The sequence below is a fragment of the Kazachstania africana genome, chromosome 2 (genome assembly GCF_000304475.1).
Source record: "Kazachstania africana CBS 2517 chromosome 2, complete genome".
In the NCBI taxonomy this organism is placed as follows: Eukaryota; Fungi; Ascomycota; class Saccharomycetes; order Saccharomycetales; family Saccharomycetaceae; genus Kazachstania; species Kazachstania africana.
The window spans coordinates 558,831-586,410 of record NC_018941.1 but is presented as its reverse complement, the minus strand read 5'-3'; the positions used below and the strand labels follow the sequence as shown (position 1 = coordinate 586,410).

At 36.4% G+C, this 27,580-nt stretch overlaps 13 protein-coding genes and 1 non-coding gene across 14 annotated transcripts; 8 read left to right on the top strand and 6 right to left on the bottom strand.

Moving 5' to 3' along the window:
* Positions 1-24: 24 nt before the first annotated feature.
* On the bottom strand, positions 25-4,767 carry ARO1 (pentafunctional protein ARO1p; the record flags this gene model as incomplete). Its single annotated transcript, XM_003955668.1, has 1 exon — positions 25-4,767. One exon carries the CDS (start codon positions 4,765-4,767, stop codon positions 25-27), a length of 4,743 nt encoding a protein of 1,580 aa, XP_003955717.1.
* Positions 4,768-5,101: 334 nt separating this feature from the next.
* MIM2 (Mim2p) lies at positions 5,102-5,515 on the bottom strand (the record flags this gene model as incomplete). The annotated part of the gene is made up of 1 exon (XM_003955667.1): positions 5,102-5,515. One exon carries the CDS (start codon positions 5,513-5,515, stop codon positions 5,102-5,104), a length of 414 nt encoding a protein of 137 aa, XP_003955716.1.
* A 764-nt stretch (positions 5,516-6,279) lies between these two features.
* On the top strand, positions 6,280-6,350 carry KAFR0Btrna11G. The gene has a single exon. It is a non-coding gene; the product is annotated as a tRNA-Gly (tRNA).
* A 355-nt stretch (positions 6,351-6,705) lies between these two features.
* ICT1 (lysophosphatidic acid acyltransferase ICT1) lies at positions 6,706-7,881 on the top strand (the record flags this gene model as incomplete). The annotated part of the gene is made up of 1 exon (XM_003955666.1): positions 6,706-7,881. The coding sequence occupies one exon, from the start codon at positions 6,706-6,708 to the stop codon at positions 7,879-7,881; it is 1,176 nt and encodes a 391-aa protein (XP_003955715.1).
* A 218-nt stretch (positions 7,882-8,099) lies between these two features.
* CHA4 (Cha4p) lies at positions 8,100-10,094 on the top strand (the record flags this gene model as incomplete). Its single annotated transcript, XM_003955665.1, has 1 exon — positions 8,100-10,094. One exon carries the CDS (start codon positions 8,100-8,102, stop codon positions 10,092-10,094), a length of 1,995 nt encoding a protein of 664 aa, XP_003955714.1.
* A 190-nt stretch (positions 10,095-10,284) lies between these two features.
* HRT3 (SCF ubiquitin ligase complex subunit HRT3) lies at positions 10,285-11,328 on the top strand (the record flags this gene model as incomplete). The annotated part of the gene is made up of 1 exon (XM_003955664.1): positions 10,285-11,328. One exon carries the CDS (start codon positions 10,285-10,287, stop codon positions 11,326-11,328), a length of 1,044 nt encoding a protein of 347 aa, XP_003955713.1.
* Positions 11,329-11,828: 500 nt separating this feature from the next.
* Positions 11,829-15,116, bottom strand: KIN2 (serine/threonine protein kinase KIN2; the record flags this gene model as incomplete). The annotated part of the gene is made up of 1 exon (XM_003955663.1): positions 11,829-15,116. The coding sequence occupies one exon, from the start codon at positions 15,114-15,116 to the stop codon at positions 11,829-11,831; it is 3,288 nt and encodes a 1,095-aa protein (XP_003955712.1).
* Positions 15,117-15,631: 515 nt separating this feature from the next.
* IOC2 (Ioc2p) lies at positions 15,632-17,953 on the top strand (the record flags this gene model as incomplete). The annotated part of the gene is made up of 1 exon (XM_003955662.1): positions 15,632-17,953. The coding sequence occupies one exon, from the start codon at positions 15,632-15,634 to the stop codon at positions 17,951-17,953; it is 2,322 nt and encodes a 773-aa protein (XP_003955711.1).
* Positions 17,954-18,214: 261 nt separating this feature from the next.
* On the top strand, positions 18,215-19,231 carry GIS3 (Gis3p; the record flags this gene model as incomplete). Its single annotated transcript, XM_003955661.1, has 1 exon — positions 18,215-19,231. One exon carries the CDS (start codon positions 18,215-18,217, stop codon positions 19,229-19,231), a length of 1,017 nt encoding a protein of 338 aa, XP_003955710.1.
* Positions 19,232-19,533: 302 nt separating this feature from the next.
* On the top strand, positions 19,534-20,250 carry NYV1 (Nyv1p; the record flags this gene model as incomplete). Its single annotated transcript, XM_003955660.1, has 1 exon — positions 19,534-20,250. The coding sequence occupies one exon, from the start codon at positions 19,534-19,536 to the stop codon at positions 20,248-20,250; it is 717 nt and encodes a 238-aa protein (XP_003955709.1).
* Positions 20,251-20,303: 53 nt separating this feature from the next.
* On the bottom strand, positions 20,304-20,543 carry KAFR0B02760 (uncharacterized protein; the record flags this gene model as incomplete). Its single annotated transcript, XM_003955659.1, has 1 exon — positions 20,304-20,543. The coding sequence occupies one exon, from the start codon at positions 20,541-20,543 to the stop codon at positions 20,304-20,306; it is 240 nt and encodes a 79-aa protein (XP_003955708.1).
* Positions 20,544-20,925: 382 nt separating this feature from the next.
* Positions 20,926-23,430, bottom strand: SUL2 (sulfate permease; the record flags this gene model as incomplete). The annotated part of the gene is made up of 1 exon (XM_003955658.1): positions 20,926-23,430. The coding sequence occupies one exon, from the start codon at positions 23,428-23,430 to the stop codon at positions 20,926-20,928; it is 2,505 nt and encodes an 834-aa protein (XP_003955707.1).
* A 697-nt stretch (positions 23,431-24,127) lies between these two features.
* On the bottom strand, positions 24,128-24,898 carry GEP5 (Gep5p; the record flags this gene model as incomplete). Its single annotated transcript, XM_003955657.1, has 1 exon — positions 24,128-24,898. One exon carries the CDS (start codon positions 24,896-24,898, stop codon positions 24,128-24,130), a length of 771 nt encoding a protein of 256 aa, XP_003955706.1.
* A 1,035-nt stretch (positions 24,899-25,933) lies between these two features.
* On the top strand, positions 25,934-27,553 carry KAFR0B02730 (uncharacterized protein; the record flags this gene model as incomplete). Its single annotated transcript, XM_003955656.1, has 1 exon — positions 25,934-27,553. One exon carries the CDS (start codon positions 25,934-25,936, stop codon positions 27,551-27,553), a length of 1,620 nt encoding a protein of 539 aa, XP_003955705.1.
* Between the last annotated feature and the right edge of the window lie 27 nt (positions 27,554-27,580).

Sequence of the window (27,580 nt, the reverse complement as noted above, 5' to 3'; positions counted from 1 at the left end):
TAAGACAGTATACAGAAGCCACTTCTAATCTCTTGTGACAGCTTCGAAGATGGCTTTGAAGGGAACCTTTGCTTGAGTCCATTGCTGGAATTGTGCGACACCTTGATGGACAAGCATTTCAACACCAGGAACGACGTTCCAGTTGTACTTATCGAAGGCTAACTTCATAATTGGGGTGACCGCTGGTTTGTAAGCAGCTTCCAATAAAGTAGCTGGGAAGGAAGAACCTGATCCCTTGATTAATAGTCTTTCTAACTTACCTAATAAAACATCATCCAAGTGCTTGTCGCCAGGGACACAACTGACGGCAATGCCAACGTTTTCGATGACTTGTTCAGCTTGTTCAACTGTATCGATGACTACAATCTTATATTCGGCTGGGAATGAGTTTTTCAATTCATGAAGTTTAGCTGTTGTTCTGTTTATCATATAGATCTTTTCACACCCAAGTCGATGTAAGGCATAGACAGCAGCTCTAGAAGTACCACCGGCACCAACAACGAGACCAGCATGGCCAGAGACATGATCAGGCACACCATTAGATAATAGTGCATTTGTGATACCTAACCAATCAGTATTGTCACCCTTCAATGTACCATTTTCAAGAGGCGTAACCGTGTTGACGGCTCCGATAACCTTGGCAGGAGCTGAAATTTCATCTAGATACTTCATGATGTCTAATTTCAAAGGAATCGTCACAGCTAAACCACCAAGTTTACCCCTTTGGGCATCGATGATCTTCTCCTTAACTTCTTCTGCAGAGTCTGTTTCGTATTTATCAAATTTATGTGGAAGTCCCAAAACTTTGTAACCTGTGTTATGCAAAATTGGTGACCTGGAGTGGCCGACCGGTTTACCAACAACGTAGAAGTTCTTGGCTGTGATTCCTCCCATACTTGCATATACTTGGTTGATTTGAGCTATCGTTAATTGACCTGGGGCAGCGGTGTTGGGTAAAAGATCAGATGTTATTGGTGTTAAGATTGTATTCAAAACACGTGAAACCTTACCAAGTTCACCCATATTAATAGCAATCATTGGCTTAGCTTTGTGGGAATGTCTAAATCTTTCCAAAGTCAAGTTATCTTCAAAAGACTTGGCTGTACCAACAAATTTAATAACATCAACGTCTAGTGATAGAGCTTGGTTGTATCTGTTTTCCCATTCAGAATCGTCCCATGGGTGAACCCCATCGAAATCATGATGGGATCCAATAATCTTAGTATTTCCCTTACTGTTTAGTATCTTGTACTGAATATCAGTAGGTAAAGATAATTCCAAATCTACAAATTCAACACCTGCACGTAGGGCTAGTTTGAACAGATCTAATAATAATTCGTGAGAATCGTCGGCAAATTGTCCACCTTGCTTCCTTGTTCTTAAGGTGAAAATTATCGGCAAACCATCAGTAGCTAAACGAAGTGTTGATAATTGTCTGATGACATAATCTGGTTCAAGTTTTGCAAGATGATCCACTCTTACTTCAACAGCGTCACACCCGTAAGTAATAGGCGTTAGGTTTTCGATATGGTCATTCAAATCTTGGAATGTTAAGCATACGAAACTTGACCTCCTGTTAGGAATACTGATTGGCCTCTTTCCAGTGATTGTGCTAACGAACTTAGCAAATGCCCTTCTAAGCTTTTGAAAAGATTCTTTTGTAGTACAATGTGGAGCGAAGAAGGTGTAATTAGAGCAGTCTTGGTACAATTGTTCTCTTCTTTCCCATACTTTTCTTACCTCGTCAACGTATGCTGGCCTAGTTGGATCGCCTTGTAAGAAAACAATGGTTTCTTCGATATCTCTATGTAAATGAAGAACATAACCACCATCAGCTATAAAATTCTTCAAAGCAATCCTAGAGCCTTCACTTTCCACGAGACCGCCACCAGAACAAAGGACATAGCCACTATCACCATGATTTTCAATCTCTTCATTAAATATATTAGTTTCTTCAACACGGAACTGCTCCCAACCTTTTTCTGCTACAAATTTCTTGATTGAACCGTGTCTTTTTTCGAACAGTTCGTCTAAGTCAACTAGTTTGTAATTTAAAGCAGCAGCACACCATTTACTTATGGTTGTTTTACCAGCAGCTCTCATACCAATGATAACAAGACTTTTATTTAGTTTTGTCTGTAGGTTAGTTATTGGTTCAGCACCATCCAATTTGGCACCTAAAGTTGTATGCAAAACATCCCACCATCCTGGCCATGTCTTACCTGTACAGCTTCTTTCTAAAATTCTCGTACTTGTTGGCTCAGAGAGCTTCTGTTCAAGGTTAGGAATACCAGCTAGTAAGGAGAAACTCATGGCAACACGATGATCATCATAAGTAGAAATTGGTTCATTTGGCACTTTCAAGGCGTCGAGTGAATTTGCACCATAGACTTGGATTCCGTCAGGTAGTTCTTTCGTTTTGATGCCAAATTTGGCTAAGCCTGAAGCCATAGCTTCGATTCGGTTACATTCTTTAACACGTTGGTTTGCGATACCTTCAATAGTGGTGATGTTTCCAGAGGTCGGATCATCATCGTGCGCCATAGCAGCAACAACACATGCTGTTAAAAAGGCATCTGTCATAGGCTCCATATCGACATGTTTCAATGGCTTCAACGAACCCTTTGAAGGGCCAGTAACGGTGGTTGAAGTCGCAGTTTGCTCGACTTTACAGCCCATTGGTTTCAAAACATCACGAGCGAACCTTGCATCACCTTGTAAAGATTCGTAGCCAATGTTAGGGACAGTAACTGTGGTTCCAGTCATTGCAGCAAAGGCTAATGAGTATGTAGCACTTGAAGCATCACTTTCAATGACATACTCACTTGGATTAATGTAGTGTCCCTTCGGAATAAGATAAGTATATGGCTCTGTTTTAGACATTGTAACCTTGATACCGAACTTTTCCATCATCTTAATGGTCATTTCAACGTATAATTGAGAAATTGGTTTACCGCCAACTAAAGACAATGTAACAGGTTGTTCTGCATATGGTGCACACATTAAAATGGAGGAGACATATTGTGAGGAGACAGTTGCAGCCAGTTCGATTCTTCCACCTTTAAAAATAGAGTTTGTGTGCACTTTAATAGGTAAAGAGCCAGAATTCTTCAAATAGTCGATTTGTAAACCGTTAGCACGTAAAGAGTCAACTAAGGGACCGATTGGTCTCTGTTGCATTCTGGCATTACCTGTTAAGATGACATGATCCCTAGTTGAGGAGGAGTTCACAAGGGCAGCAACAGAAGTGAGGAATCTAGCTGCTGTACCCGCATTACCCAAAAATAATGATTCTTCGCAAGCTGTTAGTGTTTTACCGCCTTGACCTTGAACAACCACAGTTTCACCATTATCTTCCCAGGTGATTTCAGCACCCTTTAGTTTGCTAACAGCATTTAACATGTGCTTGGTATCATCGGAATGTAATAAATTTTTAATTTTACATTGTCCTTTACCTAAGGCTGCAAGAATAAGAGCACGATTAGATATAGACTTAGAGCCTGGTGGGATAACTGTTTTATTTTGGTTCTCTGGAACGTTGCTGAAAGGATAAACTAAAGTTTCATCAGTCAAAACAAATCTCAAATCTTCATCGGACACAACATGCGCAGATTGACCATAGCACTTCCCAATACTTTCCAATAGAACACATTTCTTTTTTGCACCATCATTCTTCTTATCTATACTCATTTTATCTAAGAGAACATTTAATGGAGTTTTCTTTTGTAAAGTAAGTTCTTTGAACCACTGTTCATTTGGTGAAACTGGAAGTCCATAAGCTACCAAGATTTTGTACAAACGGGAAACTTGGGTAGTTGATAAGATACCCAAGTAACGAGACAACTCAGCTTCTTTAATTATACCAATTGAAACACATTCACCGTGAAGTGCTTGAGGTGTTAAAATTGCTTCATATGCGTGGCCAACGGTATGTCCAAAATTCAATAAATTTCTCAAACTTGATTCTCTTTCATCTGAGGAGACGACTTCAGCCTTAACTTTGATACTTTCCAGGACCAATCTGTAAACATGGTCTAAAATATCTTCAATCTTACAATCACAAATTTTTTCAATATTTCCAGTAATTTTATTCTTGTGGGTAATTGATTGACAATTGTTTACAATTTCTAAAAATGGGTCAGCATTTACTTCAAGTCTTATAAATTCATCGGCATTCCAAATACATGCTGTTTTGATGACTTCCGCCATACCGTTAATGAATTCCCTCCTTGGAAGAGTTTTCAACCACTTGATATCGACTAAGACATATTCTGGCTGCCAAAAGGCACCAATAAAGTTCTTACCTAGTGGAGTATCAACGGCAGTCTTCCCACCAATTGACGAATCGACCATCGCTAATAATGATGTTGGAATTTGTACGACTCTGACGCCTCGCATAAAAGTAGAGGCAACAAAACCAATCATATCACCAATAATACCACCACCAATTGCGATGATGACGGTATCTCTAGTACAGCCCATGGATAATAAATAATCTTCGATCATTTCTTTGGTCTCTCTGGTCTTATTAATTTCGCCTGGTTTGACCACATAATTCAGTAATCTTGAGCCTTCTGGCAATCTAGCTTCCAAATTTGAGACAATATCTTGGAAATATGGAACTTTAGTCAAATTAGAGTCATTGATGACAACATAGGTAGATGATTTGCATGTACCAATTATGGTGTCAATCATATGCTCTTCAATGTTATAACCAACATGGATAATATTCTTACCCAAAATTGGAACAATTTCCAAAGCTACCATCTTTCTTTACTGAAAAGGAGCAATGTTTCAACGGTCTTTCTGACTAGATTTTACTATACACTCAGATAGCCTTCACCAATTCTGAATTTTTTATATTTTTTCCTTCGAGGAAATTTCAAATTTAGTGACTCATTAAGTATGTGTATCCTGTGCGAAGATGCACAGGATTATATATGTATACATATATATATATATATAGTCGTTCCAAGTTGTACCCTCAGGCATATCGATGCTGGTTATTGGATGCTCAGTAATGTGATTGGAAGAATGGGTATTGTCTGAGGAGTGTCCTTCTTAAATCGGCGTAGTATCATATTTATTTGCATTCAAATAGTTACCAGAACCATCCAGCAACTCTCTTCCAAACAAATGTGGCAGCCTTCCGTCCCATGAATTTTCCCAGCAGTGGCAATATCACCCAATTGAGGGCCTTATTCAGTTGCTGTAACGATTCCTCCCAATGTCTTTGCGCTTCAGATAGTGCAAGCTCATAGTCTTCATCCTCGCTCACGTAATCCTCTTCATCTGTAGCCTCTTCTCCATTCGACGTAGATGTCTCCATGTCCTGCATTATCCTATCTCGGCGTTCATCAACCGTATTATCTATGAAATCATTAAATAAATTGCTTTCTCGCTGGCCATGTGTATCACCGAGTCTTTCAATTTCTACCTTTTCAAGCTCATCAAAAATATGTAATGGTATATCTCCAGTTGTATCTTTACCATTTCTACTAGTCCCCTTAATCATTTCGTGCCCCAGCTGCCTCTTGTAAGCTTTATATCGTGTGTTTCTCAACCAATTTAAGACTTTTTTTTTGGCATCGTTTATAAATTTTCATAATTGATTCAATGAGATTGACACATTTGAAAACACTGCCATTTTTGATGTGACCATTGCAGCAATGATTGTAGTGTTGGTTACTGAAATCTGTTTAATTAGCGACATAGATACCCTTCCAGGATATCTATGCTTTGTTTGCTAAAATCTTTATTCAAAGTTAAAAGCTTAAAGCTTGATTTGAATTTTATTCTGAACGATAGAACTTACTGCGTGTATCGCTCTCTTGGGGTCTTCTATAATGTTACGTATTACTAAGGCTTACGGTCATATTCTGACTCGCTAAACCTACTTATATGATAACCTAGATACCGATAAGGGCAATACTTCACGACTTGAAAAAGGCCGGTGACAAGATGAAAAGGAGTAGCAATGATTTGAAATCACCCATTGCATCATTAAGATATCTCACCATATACCCATCATATCGGTGCACATCCATAGCCATATCACTTTAAATAAGCAAAGTTGTGGATTTAAAACCAAACTTATATCGAGCTTCTCAAGTCCGCTTTTGATCAAATGTTTTGACTATATCTAGTATAAAGGCGATTTAATATTACGAGAATATTGCGCACTAAAAACTTGGGCTAATTTCTCTTGAATCAGACCAGTTAGAAGACCAACGGTAATTGTCAGTATGAAAAATACTAAGGATTGATATAAATTTGTTAGCGCAAGTGGTTTAGTGGTAAAATCCAACGTTGCCATCGTTGGGCCCCCGGTTCGATTCCGGGCTTGCGCATATTGTTTTTGCAAAAAAAATCCTCAATATCAGCACGTAAGCCAACCCAAAAAACCATTCAATTAAGTCAGCAGCTTTTAAAGATTTTGTAATGCCATAATCGAAGCCATGTGAGCCATCGCTTGTACGAAAAGTCACGTTGACAAATTTTGGCTTCCACGGAAACTTTCTTCGAGAAATTTATTAAGTAAAGTTAAGATTCGGCCGAGAATTGTTCGGGGCTTTTGTCTGCTTAACCACAACGTTCGAGCAGTTTCCATCGAAATATCCACATATCCATATATATATATATATGGATGTGGGTGGCAAGATTATATCAGTATTTACAAGCTTCTAGTTTCAAACATACGGGGATATGAAAATGTTGTCGTCCATTTTTAATACGAATAAAGTATGTGCTGCCAAGTCAGAAACTGTTACAATGACTGATATCAAATTAAAGGCATTGGAAGAAAAAATCATGGAGAAAGTGACTGTTCCAGGCACGAAGACTAACCAAATGGTTAATAATGAAATAAATGAATGGCATTTTCACAATCCAAACGCATCAAAAATCAAGACGCCCACTTTATTGATTCATGGTTATGCGGCTTCATCAATGGCTTTTCACCGGACTTTCAATAGATTATCTACAGATATTAAAGATCTTTATGCCATAGATCTTCCTGGTAACGGTCTCTCTTCTGCACCAGAATTATCAGATGTGATAAAAATGAAAGATCTCAAGATAACATTAAACAAATCAAAAGATGGCTTTACCTTAAAGAAGGCTATCGATTTAGAGATTGAAAAAGCCAATCTTGCTAAATATGAGAATTACTACCTTTCTAGAATAGATGAATGGCGCAAGTTTCATGGGATTGAGAAATTAAATGTTATAGGACATTCGTTCGGCGGATTCATATCTTTTAAATATGCTATCACTCATCCAAACCAAGTCAACGACCTAATTTTAGTGTCGCCACTTGGTATGGAGAAAAACATCCATTCTTTAAATAACAATTTTGAGTTGGAAACGAAATATACTCTAGATTTTGAAAATCCAGCTTCTCTTTATTATGCCCGTTCATTCAATGTTCCAAGTATTCTTTTCAACAATCAATTGAATATCTTAAGATGGATGGGGCCTTTGGGAGGTAGAATGGCTAGACAGTACATAGACATGGCTTACAAGAAAGTGCCCGATGTGGCATACAAAAATTATCTATATTACGTTTTCTATGACGGTAAATCATTTCCTAAAGTGACAATAAACAATTTTACAAATATGTTTTCTAAAAATTTACTTGCTAGAGACCCTATAATGGATAATCTACTCAAATTACGGGCTAAAAAAGTCATGCTTGTGTATGGTGAACATGATTGGATGGATAAATATGCAGGCTACAACATGGTTGAATTATTATCCAAGAGCAATTACAAATTAAAGGATACAGTCCACTACGTGGAAATTCCTGACGCTGGTCACAATTTATTCCTAGATAACCCCACAGATTTCAGTGAAAATGTGGTTTCGTTCCTAGCTGAGTAAGCATTCAACTCTTTAACATATGCGTTACAATCTTTTTATATATATAAATCTAATAGATATTCATAAGACTTCTTCATTTACTAAGCGGATTGGATCAACATATTTTTTCCTCATCTCATCGCATAATTAATAAATACCAAAAAAACTTGATTAAGCTTGACCAACTTCGAATAATTGGGTTCGATTGAAGCAGCAGAAAGTGGCTCAGCTCTTTGATAATGAAACGTCCAGTTAGTGATGAAAGAAAACCTACACCTAGTAGAAGACTGGCTTGCATTACATGCCGACAGAGGAGAAGAAAATGTGACATGCAAGAACCATGTTCCATTTGCATTAAATTTGGCACAAGATGTGTCTTCACTGGCGAAGATCTGAGGAAGAGCAGACATTCCGCATCATATGTTAAAACTTTAGAGAATCGCATTGCATTATTGGAGTCATCTTTCAGAAGGCTGAAAGAATCAACAAATGAAGAAGAGAAGATGAACATAATCAACTCCGTTCCATTAGATGACATATCCGTTCCTGCAAATAATGAGACCGGCGGAAATGGCACCTATATCAAAGATCAAAATTATATCGACAATACAATATCATTCCCTTCAAGCACGAAGTCAGATTTGAACAAAACAAAGTCTTCCGAAACTTTCCCTACTAAAAATAGTGTCCTACCTATTACAAAACCTGACTTACCACTAAGAGCAACGTCCCCATTAAATAGGAACATGAATCACGCTAAATTATCACCAATTGGTGGTAGCAGCATATATCCTTCAAATTCTCTATCAATCACTAAAAAGAAAATTACTTTGGGACAACAACAGTTACAATTAACTTTAAAAAACCTTTCAAGAAGTCCTCTGATACTTCGTTCATTGTCACTCTTCTTCAAATGGCTATACCCAGCTCATTATATGTTTATTCATCGTGAAACCTTTCTTAGTGCCTTTTTCGGTGATGCAGCTACTAAAGCGTACTATTGCTCTGAGGAATTGGTCTTCGCCATCGCTGCACTAGGTTGTAAAGCAGCAACCAAAACAGAAGAACTCTACGGCCAAGCAGAAAATTATTATCAACGTGCAAAAGAAATTGTCTTAAAGAAAATTTTTCAACTAGAGGATAAATCATTGGCGGAGGCTACGTCATCTTCAAAGTTGGCACTTATCCAAACTTTACTATGTCTAGCATTTTACGATATTGGTGAAGGTGAAAACCCGATGGCATGGTATCTTTCTGGTTTAGCATTTAGAATTGCACATGAGATCGGTTTGCATTTGAATCCTGAAGCTTGGAATCATGTCTACGAGGATGAATTATCAAAGATTGATTTTGAAGTCAGAAGTAGAATATATTGGGGTTGTTACATTGCCGACCATTTGATATCAGTTCTATTCGGTAGATCAACGTCGCTTAGAGTGTCCAATTCTACAGTCCCCGAGACTGATGAACTACCGGATATTGAAACAGGCATTGAAGACTATATATATAACCCTGGAGTCCCCTTATCGATGGCAAGTCCTCTCAAGAAACTCATTGTCTTATCAAGAATTACTGAAATCTTTGCGAACAAAATATTCATTCAATCTGAAACTGTATTACAGAGAACTGAATATTTATCGAAATTTAATTTTGAAGCAAATAACTGGAGAAAAGATCTATCGCCTGACTTGAAATGGGAGAAAGAGCAATTAAAAGAATTAGATAGTTTCAATCCGACTACTACTTATGTGTGGTTTCATTACTACATCGTTCTTATATCATATAACAAACCATTTATTGATGATTTTGATGAAAGTAAGCACCTTATAAACGACTGTATAGAAGAGCTACATTATTTGTTAGTGCTGTGGACTAAGAAATTTCACACTTTTGAAAAATGCAGTCTTTACATGGTCTACTCGGTAATTTTAGCCATTCAATGCATGAAAATTGATTCGATTGATGATAAATATTATAAAGAATTTCTGGAATTTCTAGATTCAAACACCTTGAACTACGAAGTATCCAAGAAGTTTACGGAAAATACTAATAATTTTAACAACAATAATGACATCAACTCTGAATTTACGGACTTATTCGGTACTTTATCACACGGTACAGATTTCGCTTTAGAATACAATTTCGACTTCACCTTGTTGAACGAAATTGACAAACTCATCAGCAATAATAACGCTTCACATGATAAGAAGAATGAGCCACCAAGCACACTGTAGATGCTGTGATTAAATAATCGTCTATGTAACTATAACAATATCAATTTTTTTGTATAGCTCATCGCGGAAATTAATGAAAAAATACATCATTTACTCTCCTCCCACAATAATTTAGTGAAATTGCGTTATCTAGCAGAACGCTCATAAATGTCTGAAGGTTGAGTAAGCTCTGTGGGTAAGACGTTATATAATGACCCGAACAAAAGTATTGAACCCAAGAACTGAAGAGGCAATCTCAATTTGGGAAAAAGGTGTCTCGAAGGAGAAAGATGGTTCTATGTCGGATGCAATTAACTTTTATAGAAGAGCTCTGAAATTAGATGAGAATGTTGAGAAGATTTATAGAAAGAAACTGTATGACGAATGGAATGCTCTAATGCAAATGAAAAAATTGTCCCTTTCCTCAAGTGAGGAAACTGAAATTAAGGTTGCAAAAATGGAAGAACTGGAGGACATTGAAGATGTCGACGAGTCAATATTGCCTTGTTGGATACTGGATATGTTGCCCAATGATATATTGCTTAAGATTGTTGGGCATGTGGTGTTTCTATCCGGTGAGTCTTGGGTCAACTTATCGTTAACCTGTTCAAGATTCAACGATCTCTGCTTTCGTACTTCAACACCTTATAAGGCATTCAAGGACTATATATATCCTAAACAAGTTTACGATAATGAGGCAATGTATCTGAATGGCATTAGTACTTTTTCCGTTCTTGAAAAGGAACTGTGGGGTGATGACTATGCAAAGATGATCAAAGATCGTCCATTTATCAAGTTTGAGGGTGTGTACATTAGTGTCGTGAATTATTTGAGATACGGTTCAAATGAAGAAGGGTCTTTCACTTTATTGAATCCGATCCAAATGATAACATATTATAGATATTATAGATTTTACGAAGATGGTAAAGTTTTAAGATTGCTAACCACAGATGAACCGCAACAGATCGTTAAAACTTTTTCAAGAGAAACTCAACCTCGTGAAGCAGATCTATGTAGCTGGAATATTGGTTTTGATAATAATTTTGGAAGGCTACAAGTATCGAGATCCAATGACAAATATATATTTGTTGAGACATTAGAAATCAAAAATCAAGGTCATAGGATACATCATCGACTCAAATGGATAAGTTCCACAGTTGAAGATAATGAAGGGCATGTCTCAGAATGTTCGTTAAAGAATGAAAAGGCTTTTTTCTTTTCTAGAGTCAAATCTTTTGCAACTAAAGATTCCTGATACAATTCAAATTATGCTTTATGACTGGTGATGGATATTATTACCATATTGAAACCTTGCCCGATACCAGTTGTAATATATTTCATCGCAGGATTCTCTTAGGTCTTGTGAATATGGTTTATCTTTTTAAGCTTGACCTGTATTGGCTTTTTAAAAACAAAATATAAACTGAGTCTTAAATAAATGAAATGCTCTATGTCTTCAAACTGAAATTGATTAAAAGGTTAACGGTTACTCTGCAAGAAAAAGTTATTCCATGCCACAGTTGTATGTATAACTTATAGCTGAGAGGCCAGTATCCACGTACTTGAATAAAGAGGAATAAAATCAATTTTGAGAGTAAGTACAAGTATATATATAAACATGTTTATTTAAAATTCATTTTTTATAATAACGTTGAAGCTACTACTGCATAAACACAACCCTGTCTTTGTGCCGTTATTGAATAGACCGACAATAAATAATTAATATTTACTAATATACTCTATCCGAGGCTTCGTTTATAGATTCAGTTCTTTTAACACATGTGATGCCAATTCTTTATAAAGCCACGTATTACCACTAACCTTCTTGAAATGGACACCAGCTAATCCCACAATTCTAACTTTAACAATGTGGATTTCAAACTTAATTGGTGACCTTTCTTTCAACATGCCGTTATTCATATGGTTATTAACATCTTGAGCTATCGACGTGGTTAATATGTCATCTGCATTGACGTTATTCATATCATCAATTGATGCCATGGATAATTCTTGTGGAAATGTTGAATTGTTTCCCATGGGTGTCATTGGTATATTTGGTTGTTGCCCCTGCGTTTGTCTAATAGAACCCTGTCTTGATATCGATCTTTGTCTCTTGTGATCCATGTGGCCAGTCGTTATCATTGCTGGTTTATCATTTTTGTTGAAATTTTTGATGCATATGAAACCACCTTTCACTTCTTTGAATTGAATGTTCAAATCTTTAAGTACTGATATTATTTTATATCTAACAATTGGCAGAGGTTTTGATGACGTTGTTTGTACGGAAAAAAATCCTTTTAAGAATAGTGAACGTGGGTAATCGATGGATGGCATTGATCCAGCAGGTGCTTTTGATGCTTCAGCCAAAATTTCTTCATCGGTTAGTTCGTTTAAATCTTTATTTTCCACGGAATTGTTATTTACATTTTCTGATCTATTATCGTCACTATTTTCCAAAAACCCATGATCATCAACATCCTGAGATGCTGGTACAGCAGGTCTCATGAACTTTAATGACTCTCTACGCTGATGGCCAACTGATTTTGCTCTTGCACTTGGATGATATCTACGGTTTTTATTTATATTGAGCGGAGGTAGCGTATTATTATTATCGTCAGAATCTTCTGGTTCTAAATTATTTTCTTCATTAGCATTTCTTGGACTTTCGACACTAGAACCGATATGTTTATCGTTAACTTTCAATCTCATCATATCTTTTTCTACTTGCTTTTCGCGTTGTTCCTGAACTAATGTCTGAGCATTCGGAGGCAACGCAGGTAATTCATTTTGTTTCCTCTGTCTTTGCGATGCAGACCTCATTGGTGGTGTAATGACAACATTGTTGGTGTTGGCGGTATATGTACCGTAAGTTGGATATCTTGATACATTAGGGGCATATTCAGATACAGTACGCGAATGGGTCTTCTTATTAATTCCATTGTTATTATTGCTATTTTTTGGAAGTTCTGTATTCAAATCTAGCTGAAGAGCTTGAGGCAATGGTGAAGGAGATTGCTGTTGTGGATGACGATTACGTTGTGATAATCTCCTCAAGATGCCACCGAAGGACTTTAACTTATCTTGTGTTTCAACCGGGGAACTGTTGCTTTGTTGTTGCTGTTGTTGATGGGCTTGTTGTTGATATGCATTATTGCCTTGATCCTGTATCAAGGTACCTTGTATATTTTCGTGTTGTTCAGATGATTTTCTCGTGGTTGGAGAAGTATGCGCTTGCTCTGGCATTGCCAATTTTGGTGGTACCAGGATTTGTAAAGGTTTTCCTTGACCATTAGTATTGCTAGGCGTGGACTTCACAGCTGGTGTGGTATTTGTCTGTTGTTTATTTGGGTCCTTTACATTCGATTGCAATGGGCTTCTTAGTTGCTGTGGAATATTGTTTCGATAATTTGGTGGATTGGAAGGTATTTTATCTGTGGGAGTTTTGTCTTGATCTTGATTATACGTTGTAACTGGAGAAATGGAGGTTGTAACAGTAGAAGGTGGCAGAGGCATAGCTGCAGCTGCAGCCGTTGCCTGTCTCTTTTGTAATTTAGCGAGTTTGCGTGCCATCATTTCTGAGACCAAGTAATACATGGACAGTAGCGGATGATATGCTTGAGTTGGATCTGGTAGATTATAATTATTATTGTTATTATTACTGCTATTAATGCTGGTATTACCACTTATGCTATTTTTATGTTCATCCACAATTGACCAGTATTGTCTTGACAATTCAAGATATTCAGGTTCCGTAATAATTTTTATGAGAATTTTTTTAGTTTCTTCAATGTCATCAATGAATTCCAAACGATACATTTCCTTGATAACATGTGCATCAATTATTTCTGGAGTCATTGGACTTCTCTTCGGTAGATATGATGGAGGTGGGAAATCATAACCTCTAATCATCCATGGATGCTCTATAACTTTAGTTAAATTTGCCCTTTTCAATGGATCTACTACTAACATTTTAGAAAGAAGAGAAATAACTTCGATTGATAAATGGTTTGGATATTCGACTTTACCCTGTTTAATTTTTTCATGCAGGACACTTGAATTTTCATCATCAAAGGGAACTTTCCCGCAAACGAGGACATATAAGACGACACCAAATGACCATATATCTACTTCTGGACCAATATATGGATTTGCTTTCAGTAATTCAGGAGCAGCAAAATATAAAGAACCGCAAAACGTATGCAATTGTTTTCTCGTATCGAAAACATTTGAAAGACCAAAATCAATAATTTTGATTTCACCAGAAGTGGAAATCATAATATTTTCAATTTTCAGATCTCTATGGACAATGTTATTTGCATGTAAATATTGTAAAGCACTTGCGACACCTCTAGCAAATTTTCTTGCATGATGTTCTCTTAAAGAACCATGTTGAATAATATAATCTAATAATTGGCCTCCTGAGACGTATTCAAAGAGCATATAAAAATGATTCGACATCGTACACATCTCAAATAGACGACAAATATGAGGATGATATAGTACTTGACCTAAAGATGCCTCTCTAATGGTCCTCTTATCTCTCGAAATTTCCTTTTCAAGTTTCTTTTGTCTTTCTAACATTTCATTTTCGTTCTTTGGAGGTGCTAAAGATTGCTCTTTATGCAGATAAGCCTTAGTTGCTCTATTAACGATTTTAATCGCACAGATTTCATTAGTCTGATGATGCCTGGCTAACTTCACTTTACCCATTGAACCTGCACCAACAGTTTCCAAAAAATCCCAATCACCCAATGACTTCCTATGGAATTGTTTGATTTCAGGTTTTGATGCAGATGATTTAGATTCACCATTACTATTCTTACCATTTGGGATACTTACTGGTGGCATTAAAGGCTGTGTAGGCTGTTTAGTAGTATAATTGTAATTCTGGTTTATTGGAGGCTGTTGTAGTTGTTGTTGCTGCTGCTGCCTGCCCATCATTCGGAGGGTAGCTGGAGCGACAGCACCTCCGCTGGAAGACGGTTGGTTTTTGAAAGGAGCTGCCCCCATTTTAAATTGAGGATTAACGTGGTAGTCCTCCATATCCGACATTATAATAGAATATCAATATCTTGGAGAAAGAGAGAAAATGATTCAAACACGAAGTAGAGGAATTGTGGGTGTAAAATCCTTTTTATTAGTTACCTTTGTTTAGAATCGTACTTAATAAGCGATTACTACGCTAACGAATCAAATATTAGAAAAAAAGAAGGTGAGAAGATAACGGTACCCGTACCAATGACTGAATCAACGTGATTATAACGTATAGTATACGTTTCAATCTCTACCTCTTATTGATTATACAATTAGTCAAATCTTCAAACCATTATTATTCATTGAATCAAACCAGAAAAAACCGCTTAGGGATTTTTTTTTCTCTCTCAGGGAAATGCGAGTTACCCGGGAATACACTCACATCATTAGACACGGGAAGCACGAACATTTGAAATTTGAAATTTGTTTGGTGAGATTTTAAGCAGTGTTATGGCAACGTAGATATAGTGGATCGATAGTACGTTGAGTGTTTGTGTGTGCGTGTGTGTGTGTGTGTGAGTGGTATGAAGAGAACGAGAAGATCTACGAGGGGCCAGACAGGGTCTTCTACACCGATTTATGACGATGAACCTGCCGTGGAGGTTAAACAAGACGAAAACGCGTTGGAATGGCACAGTTATTTGTCAGAAGAGACTTTGACTCAATTGAATAGGGTCGACCTGTCCATCTTAGAATCCACTTATGACAAGATTAGACAGTTCTCCGACGTGTTGACGACGTGGTACTATCAATATTCAATTGCATGGTTTTATATCGTTTGTAACAATTCACCAAAACCTATGTGGAAATCAATAAGATTCGATGAAGTATTACTGTTGAACAATATACTGAAATTGCAGAAGGATATTAAGGAGGACTATGACGATGAGGATGATGATGAGGAAAATGAACATGACCATTTATATGAAATACTTCGATTTCAATTACTCAAATCATTGACAAATAGTAAATCCACAGATTGGAACACATCTGTTAACGAACTTCTATCCAATTCCGGTAGAGACACTTTTCAAGGTGAATTCATAAAATTAGATGTCTCAAGACAATTCGAAATTATTTATCACGTAATAAAACAAATTGAATCAAAAAATTTAATCTTCAGAAATTATCTAAATAATAACTTCGATTTATTCAATTTCCCCTTCATCAAATTAGATGATTCTAAGCAATTAATAGTACTGCCAACTAATGGTACCGTCGTGGAAAAGAAAGTCATATATCCCGACCCTCAAGATTATATGGTTCCAATTAAATTGTCCAATTGTACCATTAAGACTGACGAATTGATTCATCTAGATTATTCTCAAGAAATCAATTCATATTTGGATGAACTAAAAATTAGTTACAAACCAATATCAACAACTTTCAATGAATACGTTAAACTATGCCACGAGTGCCCTGGGTTAAACGATTTTCTTGAAATAAAGACGATTAATTCAATCGATTCAGTTAAACTTCAACAGCAACTTGTAAAGGAAAAATCAATGAAAGAATTATTGACTAGAAGGAAGAGATCTTCAAGACTAGTTGCTAAGGAAGAAGAAACAAAGAAGCGTGAATTGGAAGATACTATATTGACTAAATTAGATAATAGAGATAATTTCATGAAATTGAGACACAGAAATGTCAGTAGGTTATCCAAGAAAATAAAAGAAGTTATTTGGAATCAGCTGTGGAACAATTTCGAAATTGATTTTAAAAATTTCAAATTGTCAAACAAAAACATTGATTTATTCGACTTAAATGATGAAAATTTGAATGCTATAGATTTAAAAGTCCTAGAAAAGGGGGAAAAATTTGGTAATTTAATTATTAAAACTCAAAATCTGGACCCCATGGAAACTTCAAAACTTGCTGAAACAAATATCTTAGAATTACCCACTGACATATGTATTACACAGAAAGAAATCGATACATTCGAAGAACTTACTAATTCAAAATTTGATAACTACCCTGATAATAAAGATTGGATATTTAAGTGTTCATGCCATTTAGATTTACCTCCAATAGTAACTAATGAAAATGAGAAAGATCTGGATGAAATGGTTTTAAATCATGAAATCATCTGTTGCGATCTCTGTTACAAATGGCAGCATTGGAACTGTCAATCGGATGAAACGAAAGAAATATTGTCATTTTCCAATAAACAATCCGTCGAGTATGCCACAGTACTGATGGGTACTAATTCAACTGTTCTCCTTAATACTAGAAGAACTTTAAGAAATAGAAATGAAGACAAAGAAGAAAAAATGCAAGTAAATACTAATAGACCCACAGATAAAAGAACCAGATTTGGTGAATGTTCCATTTTCATTTGTAACTGGTGTATTAAATCACTTGAAGAAGATTTAAGAAATACTAAATTTAAACCTGAATTAGGTGCCGTGAGGTTGAAACAAAAGAAACAACATGATGATCGTGAAAGAAGGAAGAAAATTAAATTAGAGAAAAAAAGATTGGAATTGAGCAATTCTACGACACCCGCTGGAAGTTCCACTCAGTTGAATACGGTAATGAAAACGGATAGCCTCAATAATATGCAGACCTCAGTCTCCCCCACACCAACTATCGGAATCAATTATCCACCTTTCTCCGTTAATACAGAACCAAGTCCGAATCCAATAGCACATGTCAATACTTATTCAAATATAACCAACCAACCAGCTCAGAACCTTACATTAAATTCTATGGACACTCCTGTCAATGTTACGGCGCAGGTAACCCATTTACCTCAACAAACTGAATTCATGAATGCGCCTTCCGCTACGAATGGCAATTCAGATGCTGTTGATTCTGTAACATTTTTAGATTTCAGTCAAAATTAAATTATATAAACGCATATATACGTCCAATCAGTCTGGTACACTCAATTACCAAGCCAATCGAATGATTCTTCTATATGGATTATTGATTCTCTTTTCGTGACTTTCGTTCTTCATAAGCCTCGAGGATCGTTAATTTTTTCTTTACAATATCGAGGAAACAAAGATACATTATATAAACTACGGAGGGGAGAAAAATAGCCCAGCATACAATTAGAAGCATATTGCTTTCGCAAGTGAGAAGGTATTTATGGGTTATAGGATATGCTATTATATGTAAATAATGGAATAGTAAACAACACATCTCAAATCAAGCATTATAAGAACATAATGAATGGATTTTATTCGAGAAAAAGAAGTGTAAGCACCTCAAATGTTACACCATCTCTGAGTTCAATGATGTCTCAAGTGAAAAGAAAGACCTCTCTGGTGGAGGAACCCCGACTGTCCATCAGCAAGCGTCGATATTCGGACAATCTGAGAATAGAGACTCATCCCTTGGACAATCGCAATGACGATGCCGACAATACTAATAATGATGCCTATGACGAAGACGAGGAGGATCCCATGACGGGTCAGGACAGCGATGTTACACCCAATGTAAAATTACTTAATATTCACGATTTAGATTTAACGGACAACAAATGGACACCAGAATACATTCAATGCTTTATAGAACCCATTTATTCACGTAGTAAGAGACAAGCCGCGAAGACTTACACGACAAACGAGACAATATTCACAAAATTACACTACGAATTAGAGCCATGGCCTACTTCAAGAGAGAAAAATGAGACTGATGTTACAACAACGACGACCCTTCTGCCAAATAGAAGAATGAGGCAGAAAACAGAGAATTCCAATTTTTGGAAACTGCTGGCTGTTGAGACAAGTTGTATACAAAATCAGAGACTGCCTGAAGTTTACATTAATAACAGAACAATGGCACAGTTAAATGTATCAAATTATAAGGAATTAAACTACTCAGATGACATTAAATTGGCCATATTGACAAAATTGAAATTATGGACAGAAAATAATTGTAGGTCGGACCTCTTCGGTGAAGTAACGCCATGGAATTTGGAATTTAAACTGGTCTGCAATCAAGATAGCGTTGTCACTGACTCATCCATAGTAAGAGCTCATTCCAATGTTGTTCCCTGGCTTCGTGATAACGACAAAAAGATGATGAAGCCATGTGGAAAATTAAAACTAGGTAGATCACACAAAAACGAAATTCAGTACGTTGTAAAGGGATGGTGCGATTCACGATTCACGTAACAGAACACACAAATATGGGCAAAATACCCGGCATGTATTACTATGTAAGTCCACACTTGAAACCGCCATAACTGGTATGTAATAAAGTACCTTTGTAGTCTTACTGAATATACTCTTCATTTATTTATAGATCCATTTTTTACCCTGACGCTCGCTCGCGCAAATATGATTTCTTGATACGACTATCAAGTATAAAATTATTGAGGGAGTAAAGGTTATGTTGATTCCTATTGCATGTAAAGCACAGAAGGAGGTTAGTTTTGTATCCCGTCCCTACCTCACGTAAATTCAATATAACAGAAATGAAAACTTTCAATGTAAACTATATAGAAGCCATAAGGAACAATGAAACAATATCAGCATTTCACAATCCAATGTCATCAACGAATGATAACGGGAGTCTCAACAAATCATACGGTACTATGACCAGTACAATTGACCCCAAGCTGTTCCACAAGCTAATACTTGACTTGGTTCTTCCGAAAGTGCAAATGATTGAGGGCAATAAAGTAACTAAAATGTCAACGAAAATAATAGACGGGTTTGACTGTTATTATACGACCACTGATACGAACGATATTCTTGTCTGTTTCATTTCAGAGAATCTGCCAATAATAGTGCCTATCAGAGTGTTGAGTGAATTGAAACACTTCAATTACGATTCTGATGATCAATTGAAGGCTGATATCAAATTGATACTGGATAAATTTCATGACGAATTACTCATGTACAAAAATGAGAACTCCATCCAGACAAATGCAAACGATGCAGAAGATGAACTAGACGACATAATACAGATCATGAATGATAACATAGATAAATTTTTACAACGACAAGAGCGGGTATCGTTACTAGTTGGTAGGACATCGAGATTGAATAATAATAGTTCCAATTTCAAGAGGAAAGCAGAAAGATTACAAGAACGATTATGGTGGCAAAAGATGAAGAATTGGACATTATTAATATTCACTATTATATTATTTTCCAGCGCTCTATTTATTTTTGTTTACATCTTATAAGAATATATAGAATAGATTCATTTTATATGATTGATTGGTTTATATACAGCGATTTAGATCATGCTACTAGTATCTTTGTGTCTTACACGATGAACAGCTCTAATTGAAAACGGCCAGAAACAAAGTACTGACAGTGTAAGCAAAAACCCTGGAATAAGTACAATTTGTCTCTTAAATTCCATGAGACCCCATGGTCCTCCAGCACGACCACTTTTGGGATTCAATTTTGGTATTTGACTCTTGATCGCTTGTAGTTTCAAATTCTTTTGATGTAACACTTTACTGAAAATCATATTTATTCAAGCTACTGGAGTTCATAAAATATCTCGACAAGACAATTTTGAATCTTCAGAAATTTATATAAACTTTTCAACGAAAGGAATAAGAACATCTTTATTCACCCCATCTATCATTCGTCAGCAATCTTGTCATTTTACTGTCACTTCCTTTTTCCAACTGATGTGATTCCCTTAAAAAATGTAGCTGACGCCTGTCGGGTTTCCAAGCAGGCTGCTCGTTGTGACACAAGACAAAAGCTGTCGGTGACAGTAAATATTAATAGAAAGAGAGAATCTATATGTGCTTCATTTTGCAATTGGTTAATCATTAGGAATAAGTATTAGCCTTATAAAAGGAATATATCAATAGTACATAGTAGTAAATAAATTTTTTTTTCTAAATATCCCATTTGTTGAAGTTTGGAATATCTATGTGAAAAAATGGAAGATTGGTACCGGTAGCAGCTTTGATTCCATCCACGTCTTTGGTCAAATGGTAGCTGGAATGACCCATAATAATTGATTCATCACTGTATTCATTATTTATTGTACCGAATCCGAAATTCCTCAATGATTTTTTGATCCATGGAGAGATGATCCCAACGAAATGAAATTCAACTTGTCTGTCTGCATACTTATTTACAGATTTTCTCAGATCGTACAAGCATTGAATTGCAGTTGCATCAATTTGGGATACTTGTGAAAAATCTAGACAGATTATCTTCAGGAATGGTCTGTCATCAATAACACGATCTTCAATGTCAACATTATCTTCATCATAATTTTCTCTTCTTAGATATTTTTTGATGAAAACTCGGGGTTCCCATTTACCAGGATCATTCCATGGACGATCAGATTTTCTCATGATTTGAGTTAACTTTCCTCTCTTTGTACTTCTTTTAATTTCATCGAATAAAATATCGAAATGTCTTGAACAATTCATATATGTGAAACTATCAGCCATCCTGTAAACAATAACCCCAGGTGGTGGTGGCTTAATATGAGCATCCGGATTTAGTTCCTTTGTATAACTGAAATCAAATGGAACCCATTTTGTATAGTAATTTGTATTTTCATTGTGATTTGATACAACCTCGACAGAATACCCTGCCTTAGTAGTTGGAAGAATTTCACTGTTTTCATCACTAGAAGTCAATACTGACGAATCACCTACCAATTTACCATCAAGGACTTCAGTAATTTCAATTTGACCCAGAAATTTTCCAGGTGGGAATGCAACTTTGAATAATAAAACTGCGACAGACCAACACATTGCAAAATAAATACCATCTTCTATAGAGGCAAAAACAGTTATAATTACAGTCACTAAAAAACAGAAGCAATCGAGAGGGTTCATTTTCCAAAAATTCATTGTTGCTTTATAAGAAGCAATTAAGTTAGAGACCGCGTGAATGATAACAGCACATAATGTGGCTTTCGGAATATAAAAAAATGCACCAGTTAAACAATATAGTGCCAAAAGGACACATGCACCAGAAAATAAACCACTTAATGGAGTTCTAACATTACATTTAGCCTTCAGCGCAGATCTCGAAAATGAGCCTGTTGCTGGATAAGCATGGAAGAAAGTTCCTAGAAGATTTGTTATACCAATGGCAACAATTTCTTGATCAGGTACAATCTTATAGTCGTTGATTCTACCAAATGATTTTGCGATAGCAATATGTTCAAGCAGTAAGACTATTATTGAGGCGGGTAGCTCTGGGGCAAGCTTGGCCATTAGACCGCTGGGGACAGTAAAGGTTTCAACATCTTTCAAACCTTTAGGAACACTGCCAAGAACACTAATTGGGCGAGTCTCTGAAGTTTTACCTCTTGTAATTGCCCATGATATACATGTGAAGACAATAATAATGATTGCATTTTTCGTAGTCTGTGCATAGAAATAAAAATTTTTCATAATTCTATGGGCTCTTGGATTTTTACCATTACCGAAATGTCTTTCATTTAATCTTGGTCCCAATACGTCACAAACCCATTTCCATGCAAATAGTAAAAATAACGGGATCAAACCAAATACAGCGTCTAATTTAGTGTCTGGTAAATGCTTCAAAGTGTCAATGATGACTTTATATGTTGAAGTTCTTGTATTAACTTCACTATTGTAACCCATTAAACCCGGGACCTGACCACTAATAATGTTCAGCGCAGAACCTGTCATGAAGCCCGCCACTGCATTAAGGGAAATTAATTCAACCAAAAACCCCAGTCTTAGTAAACCAACCCCTGTTGCAATGATTCCACATAATAAAGCCAAGGTAGTGGCAATTTCAGACGCTGTTATATCTGTGTCACTTGGTAACTTATCTTGGACACGGGCAATAACTTTTGCAGTTTGCAGTGACATGACTGCAACAGGCCCAATACAGACATCTTTGGAAGTAGCAAACAATGAATAGGAAAATGCTCCTATAAAACTGGAATATAGACCGAATTGGGGAGACAGAGTAGCAATCTGTGCGTACGACATTGATTGTGGAACGAGGACACAACCTACTGTTATACCTGCAATCAAATCGGATATGAACCATGTTAAATTATAATGTGGTAACCAGTGAAATATTGGAAATAGTGATTTTATATAATCTGTGATAGTTTTGAAAGTAAAATAAGGCCTTAATGAGTAAGTATAATAATCTGCTATTGTAATCGAATTTTCTTCATAAGTTGGAACTTGTTGTTGCTGTGTCAGAGAGAAGATAGAATCAAAGGAAGATGATTTTACGTTTTTATCTGATTTTCCTTGCCTCTTTGAATCGACCTCTTCATTTTGACGTGTGGATGATATAGTCAATTCTATTTTCTTATATTGATTGAATTCCTGTTCTAAATCATCTAGATTACTGAAATCAGTCAATTCTGTATCATGTTGGTTACTCATTGTTGAATCGAGTAATACAATTTAAGTGAGTTGAATCGAGATTGATTTTCTTGGTGATGCCACTAAAACAAGATTGGACCAATCCAAATTCCAAAATCCAATAGTTAACATATATATAAAAAAATATCAAATCCAGGGAAGAACCAAGAATCATCATGATGACAATATCAATAATAATGGTAATAGTACATTACAATACAGTCATACTAGGAATAGTGGCTCCCATCTATCGATAACCAGACTAATCAAGGCCAGTCCGTCATTTTGCCACGAGAGACAACGGTGTGGTTTCACAAATACGAGAAAATTCTGGACAAGGCATGACAACTTACTGTTAGTTACCAGAAAGAGCCATGAGAAAGGGAATTTAGTGTGCGGTTTGAGTTAAGAATTCTTCTAACCTCCATGTTGATCTTTTAAGACCAAACTTCCACAACTGTGGCATTAATTCCATTTTGCGATGCAAATTCGGTGTTTTTTCCAGACAGAGAGAAACACGGAGACAATTTGCCAATGCATCGAGGGAGTATGGCGCGCGCGGGTTCGCTGGAATACAAATCTCTCGAGTGTGGAATTCTTTGTATAATCTCATATGATATTGATTAGATGAAGGGACTTTTTCTTATTATGGCATCGTGGGTAATGTATATTAGTAGAAGAGGTAGTCGGCTTTTTCCTCTTGCTTTCTGCCATTTCATTACCAATCTATTATGTGAAAAGTGATATTCGAACTATCCTTAGGGTTGCTTTCTCCGGTGTAGGCTCGAGAGCAACTTCTCAAGTAAACTCTTTTCAATGCTCTAGTATTCTTGCTATCATTGATAATCGAATGCAAGGTATCTTCTAATTTTGGAGAAAGCATCGGATTGTCTTCCAGTAAACTTTTCTTTACATGGGCAATTCTTTTTTTCAGTAGATTGTTTACTCTACACTCTGGAATCTCAGTGCCAAATACGTTCAATGGAACCTCTAGTATAGGCAGACCCACTTTTTTCTTACACAACCTGTCTTCATTCACTCGCAAATATCTGAAATGATTTAGAATCGGCTTGATAACACCATCGGATGTGGATAGATCCACTGCGGTTGCCTTGTTACGCATCCATGCGTTGCGTAATGAAATAGCTTCAGGCTCTGCATTCTTAAATTTTATATGTCTCTCAATGGGCCAATTAGATTTTAAATGCTCGTATTGGTTCAATAATGGTTTTAAATGACTCGGTACTTCATTCAGCCATTGGAAATATAATCGATAGATGATAGATTCTAAAAACTTTGACTTTCCAGTAGTTTCATAACTCACAACATCTCGCAGTAGTGGGATTGCTAACGCATCATTTCTTTTCAATGTATCTTGCAATTGAAGCAAAGTTTTCTGATGCAACGGTAATCCCTCTATGGCATTCGTAATTTTGTCCCTCACTTCCTTAGTAACAAGTGTACGTATACATGGTGCTCTACCACTCATTTACTAAGCATACAGATCCACTTGTATTAAGAACTATATACGCGCAAGTGTGTTGTACTTCATTCAGTCAAGAAGTATCTCATCAGAAAAAATAAAACATCAAAGGGAAAAATGTACTTCATAAACGAACGATCCCTCGACCCCTGGTAGCAGAAATGCTATATAAATACTGGCAAATGAGTTTCAAGATACAACTGAACCATCAGAATTCAAAGACGGACTCTCATTGCTTTGCAATACAAGGCTATCTTAAACACTACTCACCATACAAAAGAAAAACAGGTCCGTATCCCATCTTCATTCCGCCGGTATATTAATATTTGCGGCCATTTCATAGGAATCATTATCATGCTGCAGAAAAATTTTCTCGATACAAAACTCTAAGATATCGTTACTCTGAATAAGAGAGTCATTGACTCACTGCTATAAAAGGCCCAAAATGCCCTCTTGTAATCCAATCCATTTCTACATATTAGATATTCATACATATTCTTCTTGATTAATTTACATCACAAGACAACTTTACTTTGAGAGACCTAACAAATCGTCATTCTGTTTCTTTTTTAATTGCGTGACTTTTTCCAAGTGCCTTCTTCTGCTGATCTACCTACAACGTTATTACGAGTTACAAAGAAAGTGGGTGAGAGATCATTCTTTTTTTTGACGTGTACCTTTTTCTACTATTCCTACGTGTATTCCTACTGAAGGTAAACTACATAATCCTTCATTTGTTGCGGAAATAAAAGATTAAGTTTCCAGCATACCCCAGATACATTTTCCAGGTCACGACGTTCTATATTTTTTTTGTGCGTTCAGTCCCTCCACTGTGCCTCTGTACTACTTCTCAGTAACATACTTCTGAAATTTAGCCCTATCCATTGACCTAAAATATACAAAGAACAATTACGTATTTAGACTTCATAACGTGTGACCCGCTACTAATATTTTCCTGCTTCAGTAAGAGCAAAAACACAAAGCTGTTCTCATACTTAAACACAACACAATATTCACATTCGTAGTATACTTCGGACTAACATGACCACACTTTCAATATCAAGACGCTCTTCAAGTCTTAACGCTTTTTTCACTAAAATGTCACCATCAGTTACCATTCTACCACCCAATACATACTCTTACTATTCTACTAAATCATTTTCTAATCCAAAACCAAGAAAGCATAACTTGAATTTCAAGCCTGCCGGTCAATTAACTATCGGTGACTTGAATGAAAACGTTCTAAAAGCAAAATATGCCGTTAGAGGTAAGATACCCACGAGAGCAGAAGAATTGAAAAGACAACTAGCAGAAAAGCCAAATAGTCTACCTTTTGATAAAATTATTAACGCGAATATTGGTAATCCTCAACAGTTACAACAGCAGCCTTTAAGTTTCTATAGACAAGTGCTTTCACTTTTGCAATACCCGACTTTACTTCATGCCATTGAAACCAAGCCGGGATCATCTGCTGTGTATAAGAAAGACGCTATCCTAAGAGCCAAAAAAATTCTAAAGGATATTGGTGGATCAGTGGGTGCATATTCCGAATCTCAAGGTGTATATGGGATAAGGAGAACCGTTGCAAACTTTATTACAGAAAGAGATGGCGGTGAGCCAGCTTATCCAGAGGATATCTTTTTAACCGCAGGTGCATCTGCTGCAGTAAACTACTTACTCTCCATCCTCTGTAAAGGTGAAAAAACTGGTGTCTTGATTCCTATCCCACAGTATCCTCTATATACTGCAACTTTGGCCTTAAATAATTCGCATGCTTTACCATATTTCCTAGATGAAATGAATGGGTGGTCAATAAATCCCATAGAAATTGAGAATGTCATTAAGAAAGCCGTCCAAGATAATATTAAGCCTGACGTTCTTGTTGTAATTAATCCCGGGAACCCCACAGGTGCTGTCTTATCTAAAGAAGCCATTGTAAGTATCTTGGAAATTGCGGCCAAGTACGGTATCGTAGTCATTGCCGATGAAGTGTACCAAGAAAATATATTTGATGGAATGAAGTTCCATTCAGTAAAAGGAGTTTTAAGACGTTTACAACGTGAAATCCCGGGTAAATTTGATAATGTACAATTAGCATCATTACATTCTACTTCTAAAGGTGTATCCGGTGAATGTGGCCAAAGAGGTGGTTACATGGAGATAATCGGTTTTACACACGAGGTTAGACAAGTAATTTTGAAATTAGCCTCTATCTCACTTTGTCCTGTCGTTACTGGTCAAGCATTAGTCGACTTAATGGTTTCTCCTCCAAAGAGAGGTGAAGAATCATTTGCACTAGACCAAGCTCAAAGAAAAACGATTCATAGTCAATTGTCACAGAGAGCCGAGTTACTTTGGAAAACATTCAATTCTTTAGATGGTATTGAATGCCAAAAACCAAATGGTGCTATGTATCTTTTCCCCAAATTGAACTTACCTTACCGTGCAATTCAAGAAGCGCAACGTCTAGAACTATCTCCTGACGAATTCTATTGTAAGGAATTACTAGAGCATACAGGTATTTGTACCGTACCGGGGTCTGGATTTGGACAAGTCGCAGGTACGTACCATTTGAGAACAACTTTCTTAGCACCAGGAATTGAATGGATCGATAGTTGGAAGCAATTTCACATAGAATTCATGGAAAAATACAACTCTTAAGAAACAATAATTGTAAATATATAAATG